Source organism: Nothobranchius furzeri, chromosome 15, assembly GCF_043380555.1.
Source record: "Nothobranchius furzeri strain GRZ-AD chromosome 15, NfurGRZ-RIMD1, whole genome shotgun sequence".
Lineage (NCBI taxonomy): Eukaryota > Metazoa > Chordata > Actinopteri > Cyprinodontiformes > Nothobranchiidae > Nothobranchius > Nothobranchius furzeri.
The window spans coordinates 26,528,670-26,553,076 of record NC_091755.1 but is presented as its reverse complement, the minus strand read 5'-3'; the positions used below and the strand labels follow the sequence as shown (position 1 = coordinate 26,553,076).

Genomic DNA, 24,407 nt, shown 5'->3' with positions numbered 1-24,407 from the left:
TGGAAGGAGCGAAGCTAGAAGTTGGGAGAGGAGCTGCCAGCATTTCCTTTCCTGGCTTTTTTTTTTCTTTCGCCACACAAAAACACCAAGAGGAAGCAGACCCAGACCTGCACACTCCACCAGCCTGTGTGTTGATATGATGTGTCAGTTGGACTCTACTGTACTCACGTGTTTAATAAAGAGCTGAGCCAGCCTTTCGGGCTCGGTCAAACACTTCTCCAGCTCTCCCAGGAAGTAACTGCAGAAAAATGCACACAGAGTCAGGCGTGTACACACACACACACACACGCACACACACACACACACACACACACACACACACACACACACACACACACACACACACACACACACACACACACACACACACACACACACACACACACAATCATCTCACAAAACAGAAGTTCACGTTTTGCCTTGTGAACTTTTGTTCCTTCGTCTTCCACTTGGACACAAACACATCACCACAGTTTTCTCTTCTCTCTGTCTGTACATAGAAATGACTCACTTTTTGTGCCAGTCGAATATTTGATGAATGTTTCCAAAAACAATCTTGTCCTTTCCGTTCATGTCCTCCGGTATGCCTTTGGAGCTCATTGTGGCTATGTAGCCCTGCAGAGGGAAGGATATATCTGCTGATTTCTGCTTGTTTAGACCAAGGAAAATGCCCAAATGCCACAAAGAGCCAAACTTCTGACATTATTCTGCTTTTCTTCATTTTTAGAGTGCGAGAATCTTCCCAAAACTAAAATATCTGCAGCTATTTAAGGCACCAGGAGATGGATAGCTCTGTAATATAAGACTCCTCACAGGCTTAGAATTCATAAAATCTGCTTAGGAATGGAGACGAAGGGATGGAAGTGGAGAAAAGCGTGGAGTGGAGTGAAGTGAAGGGATTGTGAAGATTAGGATTTGGAAGGTCTCTTTGAAATACTGGTTGGATAAATGTCAGAGCAGATTGTGTATTCTCAGAATGTGAGGTTTACCTCCACGATGAGCCCCAGGTCCTCCACGTAGTACTTCTCTGTCTCTATAAGCTCCTTCAACACGTACCTGTAAAGAAATAAATAAGGAAGGATTAGTCTTGTGTAGCAGTTCACTGAATTTGGTTCAGATACACAAATGCTTCATGGCCAAGCTTGAATAATGTAATTCGAAGATTTGATGCATGCGAGGAACTTGGGGTGCAGGTATGTGCAGGGGGTGCGGGAATGGTTCCCCTCTCTGCAGTTCCATGCCAGCCTACACCCAGTTTTATTTTTTAAGGCATTCATGCTGATGCACAGGTAGGGCCATGGCGCTGAGCACACTCAACGGTACCTAGAGGGGAGGGGGTGTTGACTCAGCTGCTGGTGCCCACTCCCGATCTTAAGCTGCATGTACACACTGAGAGTTCTGGGGCTGGGCAATAGGGATGCTGACACCAGGTGGTGTAAGCCAGCGGGTGTCTGCGCTGCCCCCTAACTAAACCCTAACCCTAACCCTAACTAAATGGCTGGGTTACATTTAGGTGAAAATCACCCCTGATCTAAACTCATCATGGACATCTAAACTGACACAGATGAGCGTGGGAGGTGGGGTAAATGTGCAGAAAATGTGCTGCTGTCATGTTTTTGTCTCTCTGACTTATTTTTAAGTGACATCATCAGCCCTCACAACTGCCGGCTGATTTGTTATTAAATCTGAGTTAAAAACGTGGCAGCTGCACTCGAACACAATAATATCATGCATTGTAAGAATGAACGTGATTTATGCTGAAAGGTGACCGATACCTACATGCTTTTCTCTAAGGCACTTCTCCTCTCCTCCTCGGTGTCGGCCGCAGCCGAGCATTGGCTGGAGGTGTCCTCTGTCAAGATGCTGTAATCTGGCAGAATACTGGTGGATTCTGTCTCCTGAGGATGCAGAGACAGACAGACAGTGTTTATCAACCGCCTAGCGCCATTGACGTGGATCATGCCAGGAATGAAGTAAACAAAGGCAAATAAAGAACAATGGTAATGATGCAGGTTGCCAAGGTGACCAGCAAGAGCAGGCGGGTACGCGAAAGTGAGATTAAAGATGAAAAGAACGGATTGCTGCTGTTAACGACTTAGGCTGTGCAACACATTACAGAAGATAGAAGGCGAGTAAACGAGCAGCAAGCTCAAAAGTTGTAGGAGGCAACAAAACAGTGTTGAATGTGTGAATAACTAAACGGTTCATCCTGCTAAACTGCATCTATGTGAGCAAAAGTGGTTTAAATGTGATCAATAAAGTGAAATGCACACAGGAAACCCCCAACCTAATCAATTGGGCTCATGTGCTGCACGCATGATCTCATTTATCTGTTACTTCCTGGAACTGATATAATTTCCTTGAGCTGGGTTATCGGGGAAATGTAGTCATTGTCCACAAAACAACAAAGACTAAGATCACGATATGTGACACAGAGCTTCTCGCTAAATGCAGTGTGTCCGTTAATTACATCAACTTGTTTTGAAGTTCTTGGGTTCTTTGAGACATGATTCCTTTATTTTAAGGCTTCCATCAAGGAATGCACATTACCCGCCATTATTCATTTTATTTTGAGAAATTTTAACACTTGAAAGCCACTCAAAAATGTTGGTTCAAAACTGTTTTTATCACTTAAGAAATATCTCCACACTGCAAAGGTTGGTGTCAAAACATAAACTTGAAATGGTTATCCATGCCTTTATCTCCTCCTGTCTAGATTACTGTAACACACTCTTCGCATGTTTTAACAAAAAGCCCTTGACCGCCTTCAGTTGGTCCAGAACTATGCAGCGAGGCTCCTAAATGGAGCAAACAGAAGAGCTCACATCACTCCTGTTCTGATGTCTCTGCACTGGTTACCCGTTACCTTTAGAGTTCATTTTAGAATCCTAGCTATAACTTTCAATTCTCTGCATGGTCAAGCTCCTCCCTTTATTACTGAACTGTTAAAGCCTTATGCTCCAACTCGAGCCCTCAGGTCCACACACCAGAACCTTCTAGAACAGTTGTCCTCAATAGGCGGCCTACGGGCCCCCTCTTTGTGGCCCCCGAACCCCGCGTGCACGAGAGGTGTGTTGTCACATAGAGGGCTGGTGTAATTATCAGACAGCAGCAACCTGAGAGCAGCAAAGCATATTCTGGCTACAGGGGGTGATAGGGACTGGGTGTCCTTTCCATTAATCATGTAAAGCAGGGGTGTCAAACTCAAACTCACACGGGGCCGAAATGAAACTCTGGGACGAAGTCGAGGGCCAAACTTAATATTTTTTTAAAAAGTGACGGCAAATTTGCACATTTTCTTTATCAACATATATGCAATTTTGAACCTTTAAATTTGGAAACAAACTTATTTCTGCATTAACACTGAATGTGGAACAACCAAATGACACACGAGCAAGTCAGTTTTAAATAAAACACATCAGTGGTATTCATTACTTGTGGTATAATCAGCATTTTTAAAATCTATTCAGGATTTATGTTTTCATGTTTATTCATTTTTCTTATTTTTTATTCTCCTTTTTTTCTCCAGTAATACGTGTCATTGCTGCTGTGACATCTAGCCTTCCCCACTGAGGAACAATAAAGGGATTTTCGATTCTATTCATCTATCTGCAGCCTTTCCACTTCCTGTTTACTGTAGGTTAAATCTTTTCTCACGGGCCAACAACAAAATAAAAATATCATTTTATCTTAAATGAAAATGCAACATCTCACCTGTTAACTTTCATGTTTTGGAGCAGAAAAAGAGCATAAAACCAACATATTTAAAGCTCAGTTTGCTCCTCTGGTTTACTGTGATGCTCACCTGTTCCAGCCAGATACCTGCATCATGGGGTTGATCTGAGCTGAGGAGGAGACTCCTGTTGTTTTGTTCATCTTCATCATAATAATGACAACATTAGATGACAACACGTGCTCACAAAGGTTTGTGCTGCTGAACATGTCTGAGCAGCTTGACCACGTTGTTGTGTGTCGGGGAGGAAACACAACCACAGAGTCGTGCTGGTTTGAGCGTGTCGCTGCTCACTGGAGTTATATCAGCTCTGTCTGGGCGTTAGTTGGAAAACTTTCTCTTTCAGTCGTGAACACATTACTGAGCGGTTAAAATCTCCATTTCTGGCCTTCAACATCAGAAAACAGCTGAGTGAACTCGGCGCTGAGTGAGAGGAGTGTTTAGTTTGTCCGAGACAGCGGAGCCGCAGACACCGGCAGCAGGCGCCGGAAAAAACACAAAGGAGGGGGCGCGTCGGCTCCGCGCTGACGCCGCAAATCATCATGGGAGTTGAAGTCTTTGCGGTAAAATCGGCCAGCGGGCCAGTTTTAATATATTTTTGATATTTATCTCGCGGGCCACATAAAAATGCTCCGCGGACCGCATCTGGCCCGCAGGCCTTGTGTCTGACATATGTGATGTAACGGGTAATTTTAGCACATACTGGCTCAAGAAGATGATTTAGAAATATGAAAAAGTTTCTAAGTGTCCCTATAGTGAGAAGGATTTTGTGCAAACAACTTTATAAACATGTTATGAATCAACCATGGAGCCATTACTCTAATATGTCTCCTTTAAACTTGGCTTTGCTAATGTGGATGTAGCTGTAGCCATCTTGAATTTAGTTGAATCCAAAGTTAATCAGTACATCCAGCGATTAGTTTGAGATCAGAATCTGCTCAGGGGTTCATGACGAACGGGTGACTCTCACCCAAAGATCGCTCGGGTTTGGCACCGGCCCCCCATGACCCTAGTGGGGAGGAAGAGGTTCGCATAATGGATGGATGGTTCGTGAGATGTTCTGCTTAAGCTCACACATATACACACACACATGCACGCGCACACACACAAAGACAAAGGTAAAAACAATATTGCCAACCTTTCACATTTCATTGGAGGGTGATAATAAAGTTAGTTGTCTTCCTTCTCTGACTCAGGCAGGAACTCCATACCTCAAACATACACACGCATGCACACGCACACACACACACAAACCTACATAAACTTACAGACATACACCTAATCCCTCTGACTCCCTCAGCAGACAGCTGTCTTAAAGGCAAATAATTTCCAGATGTGCTGTGGCAAAGCCCACGGGGGGGAAGTCCTGCTTCACTCTGCTGTAAGTTTTGTTTTTTGTTTTTAAGCATGAAAAATAACCAAATGCAAGGAATTCAGACCAATCTGATGTCATGTCATACATACAGTATATTATTAAAATATCTTAATTATTTAACTGATTAGGATAGATTGTACAAAAAAAAATGAAAATGTAGAACTGAAATTATTGTTTTAAATTTTAGAAGGATGTGAAATTGATATGTTGGTTGCAGGGCAGCAGTAGCTGGGGTGATAGAGCGGAAGGCTGCAGGTTTGAGCCCAACTCTGGACAGAGAATTCTGCTGTTGTGTCCTTGGGCAATACACCTAACCCGCATTGCCTACTGGTGGTGGTCGGAGGTGGTGCCTGTACTCGGCAGTCTTGGCTCTGTCAGTGCGCCCCAGGACAGCTGTGGCTGCATTGTAGCTGATACAGTGTAGTGTAAAGAGCTTTGGAGTCCTCTGACTCTGAAAGGTGCTATACAAGTGTGGATCATTTATCATTTAATACAGTATGTATGTCAATTTTCTCCCGCTCCTTCTTTAACAATCTTACTTTCAACAAAAGGATAAAATAAAAAAGCTAAGTCTAAAATCTGAAAATCATTCAAAACTTGAATTTGTTCCAAAGGTTTCCACCTAATTTTGATGGTAATAAGAATCAAAAGTTGCAGAGAAGACTGAAAATCAATAAAAATCCAGCTCATTGAATCTGGCATTAAAAGGTTTGAGACAAAATGACTGCATGCTCCCAAAAAATGACAACTTGAATGAAGGAAAATTCTAAGGCAAATAAAAAGGACTATACTACACATTGTTTTGTTTTTGTTTTTGTTTGGTTGGTTTTTTTTCTGAGAATAATGCCACATTCTGCATTTTGGCCTCATAGTCACCTCTGAAAAAATAAACAAGTCGAAGGTGTTTTCAGCCCAATCTATTGAAAAATCAAACACTTGATGAAAAAGTGTAATAACAAGGCTACAGGATTTTAAGTAGAACAGAATCCTCTATCGAACTAAACAGGAAACTTTTTGCTTTCAGAGAAATTGGTCTTAAACCAAGAGGTGATGCAACATGGAGGTAAACACACAAATCAAGCAGTGTTTCCACTCAGGGCAAACACAGAGGCATGACATATCTGCTAATAAAAATTCCACCGGATGGCTTTGAACACATCTCATAACAACAGCTGCTCTCCGTTCCTTTAACAATTTATTTTCTAGTTTGGGTTTCGAAATATTTTGTCACTGGGTCACTTTGACCCAAAGGCCCAAAAACGACTTCAGGAAAAACAGTTTCTCAATAAATATTAAGAATTTCTTTCTTTTGGCACTACATTTTATTCAGGAGATTAGGTCCTCCCAAAGCTGTTATATTCAGAACTGGACACATAAAAAATGCTTCATAAAACATATTTGGAGGCAGATACGTGAATGAAATCAAAACCTGTGATTTCATCGCTTTATTTCTCCTCTTTTGTCTAGTTTTAATGCTGCCTTCAAAGAGCAGCAGTAAAAACACCAAAGTGCTGACCTCATCCCCCTGATGTAATGGCTCTAATGCCTTTTGATGAGCTGTTGAGAGTTAAATTACATTTTAAGTGCTCAGGTGTTGATTCACAAACAGGAAACTCTCTAATGCTTCGGCATCATTGTCTCATATTGAAAGGGCTCAGGCGCAGCTCATTCATGCAAGCAGGTTTCAGGTTCTGGCAAGCTTCCAGTCTCAGCAAAGGGTCCTCATGAACACACAATGAGCTGCCTCCAGCAAATGCAAAGGTTAAATGGAGAAATGGAAACCCATGTGTCCATGTGATGCTTTTTTATCTCATCTGTCATTTTTCATTCATCTCCAGGCTTGTTCTATTGTAACATGTTAAATGTGAGACATACATCATGCAGACTGCTGTCAAATGTTGCCTTCTGGTCCCACAAGCCACACTCTGCTTTGAAGAAACCTTGTTTTCATTCAGACTTGCTTTATCCATATGTGAGAGTTTACTGGGCCACATGTGTGCTAAATAACTGATGAAAAAAACTCAAACATTCTGATTTCGACAATTTCTTTTTTTTCTTTCTTTTGACTTAACACTGAGCACCTTTATGGAGCTAGGATTGGTACATTATTACATGTAACTTGTTCCAAGGTTTGTAAGTTGTAACACGTTTTGTAACTCTAACTCACATTTTGCAACATGTAAATTTTGTTTTGTAGCATGCAATATTTGTTGTGTAACATGTAACTTCTGTTTTGCATCACGTAACTTTAGTTTTGTAACATGTAATATTTGTTGTGTATCATGTAATTTTTGTTTTTAACACGTAACTTTCATTTAGTAGCATGTCATTTTTGTTTTGTCAAGCCTGATTTATGCATCTCCGTCTGTGTCCGTGCGGAGACACGCAACGCCATTATCCGTCCTTGCGTAGGGCACCGGCAGGCACGCAAGTACGTACGGAGTCAAGCCCACTTTTTTAAACATCCGTCGAACGAGACGGATTACGCAAGCTTGTGATTGGTCAGGACGCCGCTGTTGTTTACAGCGCCGCCATTGCAAAGAGAGCCGAGGATAACTAGCGGCAGACACGGAGAAGCTTGAAAAATACCTTGTGAAAAAACTCTAAAAATATGAACGTTTAATTCTCCCGTGACTGGAGGAGTGAGAAGATGCGCAGCAAGCATTTTATTTGTGGACGGAAATGACAGGAAACATGGGTTTAGAGGTGGGGAGCGCTAGCCTGGCAAGCCAGACTAAATAAATGTATTATTTAGTCTGGCCACGCTCCATTGATGGCTCTCGGTTGTGGGGCGGGTTCTACCGTTGTCTTTCAAATGATCTCTGCATTCCACTGGACAATGAATGTGACATACTCTTGTTTCACTCTGTTGCATCATCCCACCCACCAGGCATGTAGAGTGCCCTGATTGGCCCACAAAGTGGATAAAGCTCTGTGATTTGTTCACTAAGCAGATAGAGCACTATGATTGGCCCACCGTTATGGACCAATCACAGCTCTTTGTGTGTTTGAAACCCCTCTAGAGAGCTGTGATTGGCTAGCCAGAGTCCTGGTAGGAGCTGTGGAGGTTCCAATGGAGCATGCCTAGACCAAACTTTGCAAAGCAAGAATTTGGTCTAGTTCACTAGGCTAGGGGAGCGCATGAAGAGGTGAGAGAATGAGAGACAAATATGTCTGTGTTAAAAGTCTCTTATATACATAAAAAACACAATATAAACACACTATCTTGGACCCATACATGACAGGATACCACAGAACAGCGCTACACCCTCTGTTGTCCTGCCGGGCAATTGCTTTGCAACACTCTCCAGGAGACGGAGAAGTATGAGAGCAAAACGCTTCCGTTAATCCGTGCGTGTCTGTCCCTTGCGGAGCTGACGGAGAAGCATAAACCAGGCTTAACACGTAACATTCGTTTTGTAGCATGTAATTTTTGTTTTGCGACATGTAACTTTCATTTTGTAACATTTAATTCTCATTTTGTAACATGTAACTTTTGTTTAGTAACTCGTAACTTTTGTTTTGTAACACGTAACTTTCATTTTGTAACACATAATTCTCATTTTGTAATATAACTTTTGTTTAGTATCTCGTAACTTTTATTTTGTAACACGTAACTTTTGTTTTGTAACATGTAACTTTCATTTTGTAACACATAATTCTCATTTTGTAACATGTAACTTTTGTTTAGTAACTCGTAACTTTTGTTTTGTAACACATAACTTTTATTTTGTAACACGTAACTTTCATTTTCTAACACATAATTCTCATTTTGTAACGTAACTTTTGTTTAGTAACTCGTAACTTTTATTTTGTAACACGTAACTTTCGTTTTCGTAGCATGTCATTTTTGTTTTGTAACATGTAATTCTCATTTTGTAACATGTAACTTTCGTTTTGTAACATGTAACTTTTATTTTGTAACACATAATTCTCATTTTGTAACATGTAACTTTTGTTTTGTAACACGTAACTTTTATTTTGTAACACATAATTCTCATTTTGGAACATGTAAATTTTGTTTTGTAACATGTAACTTTCATTTTGTAACACATAATTCTCATTTTGTAACATGTAACTTTTGTTTAGTAACTCGTAACTTTTGTTTTGTAACACGTAATTCTCATTTTGTAACATGTAACTTTCGTTTTGTCACACGTAACAACAACTTTAATTTTGTAGCATGTAATTTGCATGTAAGTTAGATGTTACAAGTTATAATGGTACAATTTACATTACATTGTACAGACTTGTGAATGCATATTATGCCTTGGTGCAACAGAGGGAGGTGTCATGTTATTTTTTTCACAAAGGTTGATGACTGTTGTTACGGTAACTGCTTTGGAAACCTCCCTTACTTCCTCGTAACAAACAAACTAATAAAAAGCCGATTCCATAAGTTACATGTGACTAAGCTGGTAACAGATTTAACTTTATGTTATTTTCCTGTTGGACAATAAAAATAAGTACAGAGAACAGATCCGTTAGATTAGATGTGGTTTTTTTGGTGCCTACAGACCTGGGGATTTGGCAGTGATGTGAAGCCAGTCAACGAGGTTGTCATTAAACTGTGTGGCTGTAGTGAAGCTGGTGACAGGTCTTCAGGACTTGCTAGGCCGTCTCTCGACTCCTGAAACGCAAGCACAAACACTTTTGAAAGTATGCAAAACGTGCAAAAATAGCATAAAATCAGCTACTGTCTGCAGCATTCGTTTGCATCCACACACAGAAATTCAAAAAGAGAAAATATTGAGGTGAGTCCAGCTGAGCCAGCAGTGGTCCTCAAAAGTCAAACTTTCCTCTGTGCTGTTACTCCTCAGCTACCTAACGTAAACAAGCCATGGCTGTTCAGGACGTTGGCTGCAATTCCTGTTTATGTAAGACAGTAATTATGCATGTTTACCTCCAAACCAGTTCTTAACAAAGGCACTGCCATGACATGATATGGGCATAATTTAGCTCTCCAAGTTTACACAAGAGGTGGTTCACATCAAATGTGCAAAACTAAACTTGGAACCTGAAGCAAGCGTGCAAGTGTTATTTGATTAAGTTTATGAGAGCGCAGAACAAACATCCCTGTCATGACTCTCACCAGTTCTCTGTGGGTGACGGGTAGAATGGTGAGAGTCTCGTTAGACTTCGGGGAGCTGCTAAGATTTTGGCTCTGGCTGTTGGATGGCAGAGATGAAGGTTTCCCATCGAGCTTCCGGACTTGACGGTCTCCTTTGGCAGCGGATCCGGCACTGAGTTTACGGACAGGGTTTGTGAGCCACTTCTTCAAGGTGCTTACAGAGCGCCTGGAGCCCGGTGAACTTGGGGCCGAGCTGCCCGATGGCTGCGGGGGCAAGGACGCCACAGAGGTGGAAATGCTGCCTTCACTGCCTGCTGCTGAGTACGAGTCTAGACAAAAACGAAAATAGGTCAATCTGATAACCAGTTAATAAAGATTGATGCATCACATTTCAAACTGCTGTTCTGTTCAGCTAAACCAGAATTTTTTAGTCTTCATTTTAAATGTTATGAAAAATACTCGGAGCATTTGTGTGCTGCACATGAGAAGTGAGCTGAGAGTTCACTGAGACCGGACATCCGCTTTAATCCTGAGCAAGAGCCAGAGATTGTTTGTTTTTCCTGCATTGTCTTCAATTCCCATTCCTCATCCACCCTAAACTACAGCAATTTTCTTTTTCCCCTAAAGCATCCGTCTGCAGAATTAGATCTGATCAGCCATCTGTACTGTCACGTTTTCCATCCATCTTTGTGTCACAGACCTCTGACCCTAAATCACCTACAGCAGAGTTATTTCTCTCTCTCTTGCTGCTTACAGACACAACGTTTTACCGCTGAAATGCAGCAGCAGCGACTTAACTCAATTTTCAGCTGAACATAAACTGTTCACATTAAGTTTTGGAGAAAATGTTCTTTGCATGATGTTTCTATTAAGTTTGTGAATTTGGTGCACATGTGTTTATAAACAGATAACACAGAGTTCATTCAGAGCCTGATCTTATCACGGCTCTCAGCAGTAAGATCCAAATTGCAAACAAAACCTGCCCCATTATGCAGGCAAGAAATGATTTAAAACCCTCCTCGGGGCTTGTGCAGAATGCAGTTAATACATACTATCAATTTATTTTGGTGAAAGACACAATAGAAGCCTCTGTATCGATCAGTTAAAATGTTTTCAGTGCATGAAACCTTATAGTGCATATTTTTTATAACAGAAGAAACTTTTTTTTCTCTGTGTTTTGCCTGAATTGTCTCAAAAACAATGTGTATCATTTGCATGCTTTTAGGGAGCTGATCAATGTTTCCTTCTGCAGGACTTAGACTGAGACTGGCTCAGTATGAAGTAGTATTTGGTCAAATAAGGTTAGGCTGAGCACATCGAGATGGCACGACATAAACAAAACCTTCAAAAAACAGTCAGGCATTTCATTGTGGGTTTTTTATGTTGGCTGAAGGAAAACTTCTGAAATTATGGAAGTTGGGAATTTTTTTTGTCATGGGAAGACCAAGTCACTCCCATCTATTTCCTGCCCATGAGTCCCCTACAGTCAAAAACATGAATGGGAGTCTGAGGAGCTCTGATGGCAGATACTATATCCATGAAATTTAAAGACACATTTAGATTATATGAAAGCACTTATTTTTTGTCGGGTGGCAAAAGTCACTTTACAAGGACAAGAAGAGTTTAGTGAGCTTTGTGTCCTTTTTTCCAGTATGAAAAAAGTGGCATTAAATGTGGAGAAACCCATTAAAAATCCGATCATGTGGAAAGTGACAGCTACGCTGGGGGAGAAAAGATGCTGTGGTGACGTCGTATGCGCAACTTCTGATTTGTAATCTTTAAATTTTTTACAGGCAAATAAATTTCAAATTACATGACACATAATTGTTTATCATTTGAATCGAACTTGTGTGTGAGTCAAGGCACAAGGCACGCGGGCCAGAAAATAACTTTATGGCTTCATTTATACATTAATTTAGTTTTGGTCAGGGGGCGCGTGAGCCAACCAGAAGGAGAGGAGGTTTGGGTTCTCTGGATGTCTACTTTAAGGAAGGGGGGAGGTACAATTAAGGACAAATAATGACAAAAAATTATCATTGTTTATCTGTGGTTGGGTTGCAGGGACAGCAGCCTTGCCAGGGAGGCCCAGACTTCCCTCTCCCCAGCCACTCGGGTCAGGTCCTCTGGGAAAATCCCAAGGTGTCCCCTGGCCAGCTGTGAAAAGTCCCTCCAGCGTGTCCTGGGCCTTCCTATAGGTCTTCTCCCGGTTGGATGTGACTGGAAAATTTCACCATGGAGGCATCCTAACCAGATGCCTGAGCAACCTCAACTAGCTCCTCATGATGTGGCAGCAGATCTACTCCAAGCCACTCTCTGAGGGAGAGCCCAGACACTACAGAGAAAAGTAATTTCTGTCGCTTGTGACGGTGATCTAATTATTTTGGTCTTAATGCCCAAATCGCCACAGACGAAGCATCAATCCTCCTAACGATCTTACGCTCCATCTTTCCCTCACTTGTAAACAAGACCTGCGTCCCTGACCCAGAGAAGGCATTCTACCCTTTTATGACTCATGGCCATGGTCTCAGATTTAGATGAGCCGATTCTCATTTCAAATACTTCACACTTGGCCGTGAACCACTACAGCAAAATCTGGAGATCACGGTCCGGTGAAGCCAACAGGACTACATCATCTGCAAAGAGCAGATGATGACAATCCTTAGGCCACCAAAACGTATCCCCTCAACATCTTGGCTGTGTCTAGAAATGCTGTCCACAAACTTTATAAACAGAATCAGTGACAAAGGGCAGCCTTGCCATGGCGGAGTCCAACTCTCACTGGAAACGAGCTTGACTTACAGCAATGCAATGCAGACCATCATACAGGAACCTAACAGCCCGTATCAGAGGCCTAGTACCCCATACTCCCAAAATACCCCCCCACAGGGCCCCCCAAGAGACGTGGTCAAACACCTTCTCCAAATCCAACATGTGTTGATTGAACTCCCACACACCCTCCAGGACCCCCCTAATGGTAGAGAGCTGGTCCAGTGTTCCACGGCAGTGACAAAAACCCCATTGCTCCTCCGGTGTAAATAAATAAATGAATAGTTTTCTCTTCTCTTATATTCCTTTTTCAAACAGCATAAGACTGTCTGACCCAGAGGAGACCGACACATATATGGAGTTAGACATGCCCCCTGCACCCTAGTGGCACCACTGTGAGGGTCACCAGGAAGGGAGACTATTGTGAGTGGTGATCCTCCCACTCCAAAGGTCAAACCAAGACGTTTTGATTTCCCAGAATAATTTGCTTAGCTGAGAGTTCTTTACCCAGAACTACCGGCCTTTTTAGGCCTCAGCCGTAAAATGAAGGCTGACACCAATTCAGCATCTGGAGGAATCTCAACTCGAAAGCCATTTGATGAGGTTCTCTGCATCACAATGATGTAAAGTCAAGGACACAGATTTATGATTCACAGGCCATACATCGTTTATAGAGCACGCGTTATGATGACCATCCTTTGAGCTGTCACCATGGCAACGTTGCATTATCACTGTGCTCTATGCAGCGTGGGTCAGTTTTCCTGTTGACCTTGTGAAGTTTAATCTCTTCTGTACAAACCGTCACAGAGGCATCTTTTTTCACGCTGTAGGAAGAAAATGTCAGTGAAATGATGAGGTGCCCATCAGAAAAATGACACGCCTCTGGTCCACCCCCCCCCCCCCCACCTCGCAAGATACATGACACTGATATTGTTATCCAACCTCCACAGAGAAAATTGAGAAAAGCCCCCACCCCCACCCCCGCCTCGCAGCCGCCCGGCGGCATGCTGATGCTGCTCCATGATATCCATCTACATAATGGGCCATCTAAGAAAAGATTACCCTGGCTGATTTTGTTAATGCAGTTTGACTGTTTTTGGGGGGCTTGTGATAATTAACAGCTGCGAGCGAGCTGCATTAAGCCGACCCAATGTGTGGTGATTTGTTATTGCTGGGCCTCTGCCTGTCGCCCACACTCGCTGTCTGAAAGGCTCAGTGGCTGCTGGGGCTGGAGGCTCAACCACAAGTGCTGCAGTATGTAAGTCCAGAGCCAAAAAGAGCATCTGCTGCTTTCTTCCTGACATTGTTCACTCAACTGAAATCTGATCTTATCATTGGGGCCATTGTGAAACAGCTTAACACTGTGTAATGTTTAATGACAACTTGATTTGCACTGATGAATATAAACTTACAGCCTGATTTTGATCACCATCATTTTAAATATGCATATGTAAATTTAAAACCTGAATTCCTTAAAGGTGTAAGAAACTCATTTAATCAGCACATTTGCAGTGGTCTCTGGCAGGAATGAATGCCTTGCAAGCCATACTCAGGGCAAGAAAGCACAGACATGGCAGGATTTGGAGTCTTATTTCCTGATATTTGGACATCTTGCTTCGGATTGGATGACAGCAACGCAACTCTACTACTGACTTTCAACGTGGATGTTTTATCCGCACAAATAACACAAGCCTGGAGGAGTTTTTCTGTATTTGTGTGTTGCTAATGCTAACGGTTAGCTTCTACTAGTCGAGATGTTCTCTGCTGCTTCCTGAATGCTAAACCAACAACAGCCTTCCCCGTCATGAGTCAAAATGGGTGAGTCCATGAATGTCAATTGACACTGTGATGTAGATCTGTCAGATTTTTCAAATCCCAGAGTTTCACCATTTATTTCCTGTCAGAAGCTAATGCAGGAGATACAGTAGGTGTAGGAGACTATTTTCATGTGAGAGGGACCGATTATAATCAGAAATTATCATTCAAAAAAGTTTTTTTCTGTGTACCACACCTTCAATGTTTGGTTCAATAGTTTAACACACATTTTAAATTTGGCATCACGTTGTTTTTGCTGCACAAAACGGGAAAAAAACGACTAATAAACCAAACTTTTTTTTAAATAAATGGTGTGTTTGACTAAAAAAGTAAACATTTTGACATTTATTATTATTATTATTATTATTGTAACGTCACCAGACTATTGCTATTGCCATAGCAACTAAACCCAGTAGAAGAGAGAGTGAGGGACAGCGGCACAAGAGAATATTACTGATTCATAAAGAAATCAACCTACACATGTGGGCACGCACAACCAATCATCCTACACAGAGCAACAAGTCCACGCTTGGCTGTGACACATAATACAACAATTAGCACAGATTAGCACAGACTGATTTTGAGATCCCACAGTTCATACAGTATGCACGGCCAGAGCAAATAACCCTGGCTACACACATTTTGCTGTATTTTAAATGGTAAATGGCCTGTATTTGATATAGCACCTTCTAGAGTCCTGGAACCCCTCAAGGCGCTTTACAACACAATCAGTCATTCACCCATTCACACACATTCACACACGGGTGGTGATGAGCTACAATATGGCCACAGCTGCCCTGGGGCGCAACTGACAGAGTCGAGGCTGCCAATCACTGGCGCCACCGGTCCCTCCGACCATCAGCAGCAGGCAACGTGGGTTAAGTGTCTTGCCCAAGGACACAACGACAGCGACTGACTGAGCGGGGCTTGAACCTGCAACCTTCCGATTAAGGGGCGAGGGCTTAACTCCTGTGCCACCTGTCGTTTACCCTGACAGGAGATCAAATCAAATCAAATCAACTTTATTTATAGAGCGCTTTCACATGGCCAGAATGGACAAACAAAGCGCTGTACATCAATAAAATGCCACACAATAGGACAGAGATATGACCATTAAAATACATTAAAAAATCCATTAAAATACACTAAAAAATCCCTGTAAAATACCGTAATAAATCCTATAAAAATACAATAAGAAATCCATTTTAAAATACAGTACAAAAACCTGAGTGCCAGTTCACATTCTATAGATAGATAGATATTCTAGGAGATGGAATGTCTGCACTCAGATTCTTTAATCAGATGACTTCATCAGCTGAACTGAAGCTTCATCAGATAATGGAAGATGACAGTAGCATTCTTTTCCAGGATCCTTCACAAGAGAACTCTGTTAGATAAACTTTTATTCCCAGAAGAAAAAAAGATTTCATAATTAAAAGTAATCGTTTTCTAATTCAAAATAATCATTGAAGAAAAAAAGATCTTATAACTGAGATTTTATAATTAATAATCACTACATATTGCCATGTATAATTATAAATGATGAAATGTTTCATGAATCTGTTTCAATGATACCAAGTATGTTTACTGGATTAGGTCATCACACTTGCAGACAGAGTAAGGCTAAGATAAAGACATGACACATAAGTAACCTTGTCGCACATTTCAGAGTTCAGAATCGGAGACTGTGTTCTGAGATGCTTGGCAACTTCTGAGATAACACCAGGCCTTAAAAAGAGCTCCACTCTCATTCTCAGTAAGTCAGTCAGACAGAGAGAGAGAAGCTCAAAATGGCTGTCTGAACAAGTCTCTTTCACCAGAAGGATTTTGACATAGTCAAAACCTTAAGCTGTTGCACCTGCAAAGCTGAGGACAACAAGATAATTTTCCTGCAGAACAAAGCTAATTTTGTGACACTCCTTCAGAGTTGTTTTGAGACACTTGGTTCCATCCAGTCCACCTGTGTTACCTGGAAGCGATCCTGGACCGACCTGGTCGTACCAGGAGTTGGTCTACGGATTTCTGTACTCGGGGTCTCCAACCCCCGTGACATTTTGGATCCGCAAGGGCGCCTCCACTTGGGTACGTAGAACACAGTGAGATAGCGTCTGTATGCAGTTTAATAAATAACAGCTTGTAGCTTACTTGCAAACCAAATTTCCTCCATCCAGGATTCAGCTTCCTCATGATACCAACTCTGAAATACTATATTCACACCCAGTTCCAGACACCCATCTCTAAGTTTGCATGCACTCACTGTAAGTAATAGTTTAAACCATCTGTCAAGTCTTAAATTGTTTGCAAAATAAATTATTATTTGTTTGCAAACCTGACTGGTTCTTGAATCCTAAACAAAGTGATGACAGTCCCTGAATTAACAAAGAGTCTTAGAATCTTCTGCCTAATCATCTTAAAGACCAAGCAGGTGATATTCTATAATTAATAGATTATCACAGCTATGGGTCACAAGTAATGACAATAAAAAATAAATAGCTCTTAAGCAATTTATTTAATTTGATTCATCATCATTATTATTATTATTATTATTATTATTATTATTATTATTATTATTATTATTATTATTATTATTATTATTATTATTATTATATTATTATTATTATTATTATTATTATTATTATATTATTGTATTAGTTCTCAAGAAAAAGTTATTGATGTGTGCATTTCAAAGTTTTTAAGAACTATTTTTCTCACCACGTATCCTGTGAAAGAAAATAGAAGGAAGGAATTTGTTGGTAGTTGTAGCACGAAAACTGGCTCAAGCACTGGTACATATCTGAAAATCTTGATAGATCAGTCAAAATTCACACTTTTACAAAAAAATATTCTTGAAGAATGAATGGAAAGTGGTTATATAGGAAACATTATTTCTGATTGGCTTAATGAACTGTGAATTGGAATGTTTATTATGTGAAGTGCCTTGAGACGACTCTTGTCGTGACTTGGCGCTATATAAATAAACTTGAATTGAATTGAATTGAATTGTTTGGTTATCTAATATGATTATTAATAAAACAAAAAAGCTGTTGAGGACATATAATAACAGTAATGATGTTTGGGAGGATAATGTGGACCCACTAGAAAATGCCTCATCCAGCTTCTCTTTTATCGATCTCCTGCTGAATGAGTGCTGCTGAGCCAACAGTTCGAGGCTAAAAGCGTTGCCTAATGGAGCAAACTTGTTCACAGCCCCTCCAGAGCGGAGCTCTTTGTCAGGCCGGCGGCCTCTCAGGACCACAAGCAACTCAGGCTTTATTGGACACCACCAACAAACACAAGCATGCAGGCACCCATAAAATAGACACAAACTTCAACTTTCCACTGCCCAGATGGGTGTAGCGAGGCCGGAGGTAAGTTTCCAATGTGATCAGAGTCAACAATGCAGCGGTTTAGAGGCAGAGATCCTGGATGATGCAACTTGACTTCACTAAAACCAACACAGGCCATGTTTATCTTCTCTATATGACGAAACTGAAGTTCATTTTCTGCCACTGTGTCATATTTTACCCACTCAGGTGAAACGTAAACACTTCCAGGTTCTCCAACAGCTTGGGTTGCACACATCAATGCAAAACAAAACAAACAGAAGGTGTTTAATGCAACTATGTCTGTGGCCTCTCTTGATTCTGATCCCTAACCCCAGACTGCTTTTCTAGGAGCTCCTAAAGAACATTTGTTTTTTCATTACGTTTCATCCTGTTGGCCTCAAGCTGGTCCGTGCTTTAAATTAGACTTTTATCTCCACTTTCATTTACAAACTTTCTTTTCTGCCACCTTCATGCACAAGTCTTTTATTCCTCTGTAACTCTTTGTGCTGCTGCGTTTTCATGATCCTACTCTGGGATCAGAACACACAACTCTCCCCCGTGAGGCTGCTCCCTCCTCTGCTTGCCCCCTAAGCTGCTGAGGCCAGCATAAGTTTGACACACAAACCCCACCAGCAGACAAAACAGTGACACAGGAGGAAAATATTCAAAAAATCTCCCCTTTGATACAACCTCCCTCATTTGGCAGTATGATCTGTGTTTTTTCCCCCTTTCAGCCTCCAAACTGAGCCGAAGACACACAAGCATGAGTACGGTGCTGTGGGAGCCATATGTGAGTGTGCATGTGTCCACAAAGTCGTACACTGAAGTCAGACAAGTGAGCAGTGGTTTCCTGTCCTCCTGTTGACCTACTTCATGCAGACACATGCACACACACTGCTGTGATTCCCGGAGCACAGGAGGGAAGACGCTAGACACATCAGGCGACGCACAAACAAGTCGTCAGGGTCGGTTTCCTGCTGTCAGCACTCACAGGCAGATTCCATGGCGCATTTTTCATCATAATCAAAGCCATGTCACTCATCAAAAAGCAAAATGACTCCAGTGTTAATCCTGTTAATTATGAAGCAATGTGAAAAAGACATTCAGACGTTTTTTTATTATTAATGAGGGCCGATGGAAACTCTTTAACTGGTGGATGATCTGAAATAGTCCTAACTATCAAAATGAGGTCAACAGATAAATGGAAACACTTTTCTGTAATTGAAGGTCGTGTGGTTACATCACACCGTGATGCTCCTCACATTTCAGAGGAGGATTTTAGTTACTGCGCTCACTTTGCATCTGAATTAGATTTTGTTTCTTAAAAAGAAAGAAAACTAAAGAGACTGAGGCAATCTCACCAGAGGCACTGGTTTTCTTCAGACTGAAGGACTGGAACCAGGTTTGTGGTGACTGAGCCTGAAAACTGCAGACATTCCTTTAAAAACCATTCAGCGAAGGTTCCTGAAGTCTATAAGCTTTGATCCATTTGTTAGAGCACGCACACACACGCTAATTTTCTTAAAAGCTGATTTCCAACAAAATAACTGTAAAACTGAAGAGCAAAATCATGCTTGTTTTTTTATTGCAGTTCATTTTATTGCATTTCCCAGGATTGATTAGGTCCGGTCACCTTTAAAGCAGTTATGATACGCTTGCATAAATGTTTTTTATGAAAATTATATTTAGATTTTACAAACAAGAAATCCTCTCAATGGTTAGTCCATCCAATAAATTCAAAAGTGCATATCTGAGTCTACATATGAGTCAAAGAGCAGACAAAATACCCTTGGTGTTTCTTTCACAAACCAGTGTGTGTGTGTGTGTACGTGTGTATGGGTTGTCCTCTGTCTTGATTATGCTGCTTTCATCTATATCAAGCTACACTTTATTTTTGTAATGATTACGTCCAAAAATACATTAAAATTATATTTTTTCCCCTTTATTTAAATTCCAGAGAGCATCTTTAGACCCCACCTGTGGGCGCCGCTGATCTAAACCAGGATCTGGTATCAGAGACCGTCAAACGATGCACGTCACTAGAACTATAGATGATTTCCTGCGGAGCAGATCCTTCGTATACTAACTGTATACAAACGATCCAAAGAATTGAATTTTTTATTCTTAACAAAATCTCTACCTAGATTTTTTATTAAATGAAACCACCCTAGATTCTCAGACCGCAGACTTCTGAGTCCATGCAAATAATTTAAACAGCTTTTTCTTTTTTCAAAAACTTGGGATGACCAAGCATTTGCATGATGTCTCAGTGCCTAAATACCGCTACATCTACACTACACGTGCTCATAAATACTGTCAACATGCTCCTATTGCCGCTATCAGCTGTCCCATAGCAGCAGGAAGTGCTCACACGTGTCGATTCTCAGAACTAATGACGTAGAAATTACAAGGAGGAAAATGGAGGACTGACAGACTCGCACTTGTGTTTAGGGGTAAACAGGGCTGTCATTAGGCCCAGGGTGTCTGAGAACACACAGCAAATTAAAAGAGATTGTGATTTTGTCTGACAGATGTGGCAGTGCCAGTGAGGAGGCCTGAGAGGGGAGCTGGAGCCAGAATTGTAGTCCCTGCTGGGCTGCAGGGACCTGGAGCCTCCTTCCCCGGCCCTGCTCTGCTCTGCTGGTCTCCTGCTGTATTTCACATTGGCTGTGTACACGATCACAGCTGTCAACTCCAAAGACTTAAAGCAACTGTTAAACCAGGAGTCAGTCCCTCATTCTGATTGGGTACACCGCTTTGGCCCGCAGACGTGCTGGTCTAACGACTCTCGCTTAGACCTGATGGTATTTCCAGACGCATATGCTCATTTCTTTCCACAGCTCCACATTTCTCCCCGCTCCTATTGCCATAGCAACTAAACCCAGTAGAAGAGAGAGTGAGGGACAGCGGCACAAGAGATTAGCCATCATAAAGAAATCAACCTACACATGTGGGCACGCACAACCAATCATGCTACACAGAGCAACAAGTCCACGCTTGGCTGTGACACATAATACAACAATTAGCACAGATTTGCAGGAGTTATGCAGCAACCTGATGGAGCGTCGACAGGTCTTCTGATAATCTGTAAAACAGTGACATGTGCACACAGGACAGATTTTTAAAAGCTGATTACATATTCACAAAAACCATCTGTTCTTGCAGCTTTTGTCTGTTTCAGATCGGATCCTCTGCCCACGGCCGTTCGAGGGGTGTCTCATGAATACACATAATCTTTTTAAGTGTTACAGGAAAACCTGAGGCTCTGCTCTCATTCACTCACACAAGTAGGAGCTTTGAGACCTGGTAGGTTCATCAGATTTAAGATTACAGTCATTCAAAGCGAAGAAAAAGTGTGACAACTGTGTTTTTCTTAAGCTTCTATCATCCTCATCTAACACCAAGCTGCTGTTGTAGCAAAAACACTAATTGTAGGTTTTTATCCACAAGTGACAAAATACTTACATCCAGAGATTTCTGAGGGTGAGGTTTAGCTTGTCAAGAATGAAAATCGTATTACTGTTAGAAAAATACATAAAACATGAGCCAGGTGGTATTCAGCATCTATTAGGTAGTTAAAAAGTCAGGAAAATGTCAGCAAATAAGCATAAATAACACCTAAGGATTTAAATAAGGGCAACTGTTTGTTTTTGTCTTATCAAGTGATTCAGCAAGGCAGCGTTTAACCCCAGCATGTTAGCAGCAATGAGCTAGCTGCAGGCTGAGAACGCGTGTCTATGGCAACAATCAATAGTACCTAGAGATAAGTGACAATCATTGTGTCATCAGCTGACAAAGAGGAGCAAAACAGGTCAATTTGTGGTTTGCAAACACTGCTGTAGGCAGGCAGAGTCCAGGGGAAAGGCTTCTGAAAGAATACATGAAATCTATGGAAATGTGTTAGTTTTCTGACTTGACTCATAGCACTAATATGTACTCAAAGTATTCTGTAGTATAGAAGATTTAATGAGGTTCAGGGCTACCTGTAAATACCCCCAGAGAAATGGGGTTGTCTTGTTTGCCTTCTTTTTAAATAAAAGAGGAAAATGAAAGGGATATTTTAGCCATATGAACAGTTTCTGTGTTTGTAGACAGGTCTGTGCACCGCCTCAATTCAGAGGGGTTTATTCCCAAAGACTGATAAGCTAACAGCTAGTTTTAGCATAGTTGAAATCAAAACAGATAACTGGCATCGTAGGCCTTTACCTGCCTGGTTAACCACTTGGTGGATCAAATCTCAAGTCCCTACATCTCAGTGAAATATTAAAATGAACTTAACTATAAATAAATAAATAAATACATAAATAAATAAATAAATAAATAAATAAATAAATTCTTAAAAATATGGAGATGTTTAAAGAAAAGACATAACATTATTTCATTGCATTATCATGACCATAATATTATTACAATTATTATTTTATTACAATTATTAATTTACATTATACTAAAGCCCTCATTGCCCCAAATAAAAAAACAAAACAAAAGGGGAATATTTTAATTGTTTCTTTTTTGGTGAGTAAGTTAAAGGGTTAAACTGCACCAATCTCCAAAATTTTGCAGCAACTCATGCAACATTTTACAAACCTCTACACTATTTTAAAGTTTTAATTGCGTAATTATTTCTGCACAAATCTCAAGCAATTGTGAATTTTTTTTGCTGCAAGTGACATCTACTCTTGTAACCAGCCACAGTTTCTAATAAATAACAGCATAATGCAATAAATGATAGAAGATTCATAAAATATTGGTGCTTGGATCAAAATCTGGAGATCATGGGGATGTTTAACTCTTTGATGTGCATGAGTACATTTTGCATGTTTTATTTATTTATTTATTTGTTATAATACTTTGTAAGATGCAGATATTTAATATTTTATTCAAACATCTCCATAGGTGTTTTTTTAATTTAGCAGTATTTTTTTCCAGTTAAATTAAGCGCACGCTGTAACCGAATAGGGGCTAAAAAACACTCTTTCTAGTGTTTGACCTGCAGGTTAAGATAGCAGCAGTATCCATGTGTTCTGTGTCCAAAATCCCATAGTCCAAACTGAGGTCACTGACTGCAGGTATAGTACAGATATTTGTAACATGTGGGCCATTGCTGACATTTATCATTTGTACACCACACAATTTAACTTTACGGGGAATAGAAGCCTAAACTATGCCTCTAAGAGAGCCTTTGCTGCTCAGTTTCTGTGCATTTTAGCTCAATCCGTGTTGTTTGCTTTGCTGCAGTGTTTTGGAAAGTTTCTCAGCAAGACCTCTAACAGCTATTCTCTGGGGGACAGCAGCCAGAATCAGAAATTCTCTCCACACTCAGCCAGACAGATCTAGAGTTGTAGTTAGTCTGATGCTAACACTTAAGAGTAGAATTGTTGCCGTCTTGTATCCTTATTTAATAAAACAAAGCAGAAAAATAAAAGTCTTTAAAGCAACATTAGAATTTGGATGCTAATGGAACTTTTAAAAGGTCTGTAAAACACCATAAAATGAAGAATTAGCAGAAAGAACAAACGCCATGCTGTCATAGAAGAGTGCTTGCATAAAAAAGCCATATGGGCTGAAAGTGGGGGTAGAATTGTAGAGGGACGTGGCTCCTCTCCCCCTCTGCACCGCTGGAGAATTTTTTCTAAACAAGGTATGGAATGCACTCCTGTGTTTCATAATTTGTTCCCTCATTCTTCTATTCTGCACGTTTACAAACAGAGTTCTGAGGCAGAGGAAGAAGACTGATTGTGGGAGATGGAAGAGCTGACATGGATGGACACTCAGGAAAGAAGTCAGGGCATGATGGCTGAGGGAAGGAAGAGAGGACAGTGAAAAAACATGGAGAAGTGATGAAAAAAGGGAAGAAGGAGGTTAGATATGATTAATAACTGGCTGACTGGCTGAGTTCTGAGCAGAATGAGAAAAAGTGTGCTGCAGGAAAAAAAAGAAGAAGAGGAAAATGAGAATGCCCCTAGGAGTGATCTCACATTTCAAGCTGGCAGATCAAGCCAACGTTTAGACTGGAGACTGGGAACAGTGGGTCAATGAAATTCTGCTAAACCCGTCTTCAATTCATCTCAATTTGTCTGTTTTCTCTGTTGCAAAAGAGAAAGAGAAACAATATGGAGGAGATCTCGATCGCACAGTGGAGAGGAGGCAGGGGGGTTGGGTGGGAGAGCAAAGAGGGGAGGATGCGGTGGAGGAGGGGGTGGGCTGGGGTGCAAAGTTTAAAAATATCCCAGACTGCTGAACACTTGCCCAACATATCTTCAATTTCTGCTATTTTTGTTGCTTTTTCCATAATGTCTGAAGTCTCCCTTATAAGCTGAT

At 41.0% G+C, this 24,407-nt stretch overlaps 1 protein-coding gene across 3 annotated transcripts in view; it reads right to left on the bottom strand.

Moving 5' to 3' along the window:
- Positions 1-24,407, bottom strand: part of arhgef25a (Rho guanine nucleotide exchange factor (GEF) 25a) — a 57,415-nt gene that overhangs the window by 7,623 nt on the left and 25,385 nt on the right. For all 3 annotated transcript variants that reach the window (XM_070544619.1, XM_015967870.3, XM_054745910.2), the window contains 6 exons: positions 10,201-10,508; positions 9,628-9,738; positions 1,780-1,898; positions 990-1,056; positions 512-615; positions 169-238 (listed from right to left, as the gene is read on the bottom strand). In XM_070544619.1, the coding sequence (XP_070400720.1) occupies positions 169-238; positions 512-615; positions 990-1,056; positions 1,780-1,898; positions 9,628-9,738; positions 10,201-10,508 (779 nt within the window). The remainder of the gene's footprint in view (positions 1-168; positions 239-511; positions 616-989; positions 1,057-1,779; positions 1,899-9,627; positions 9,739-10,200; positions 10,509-24,407) is intronic.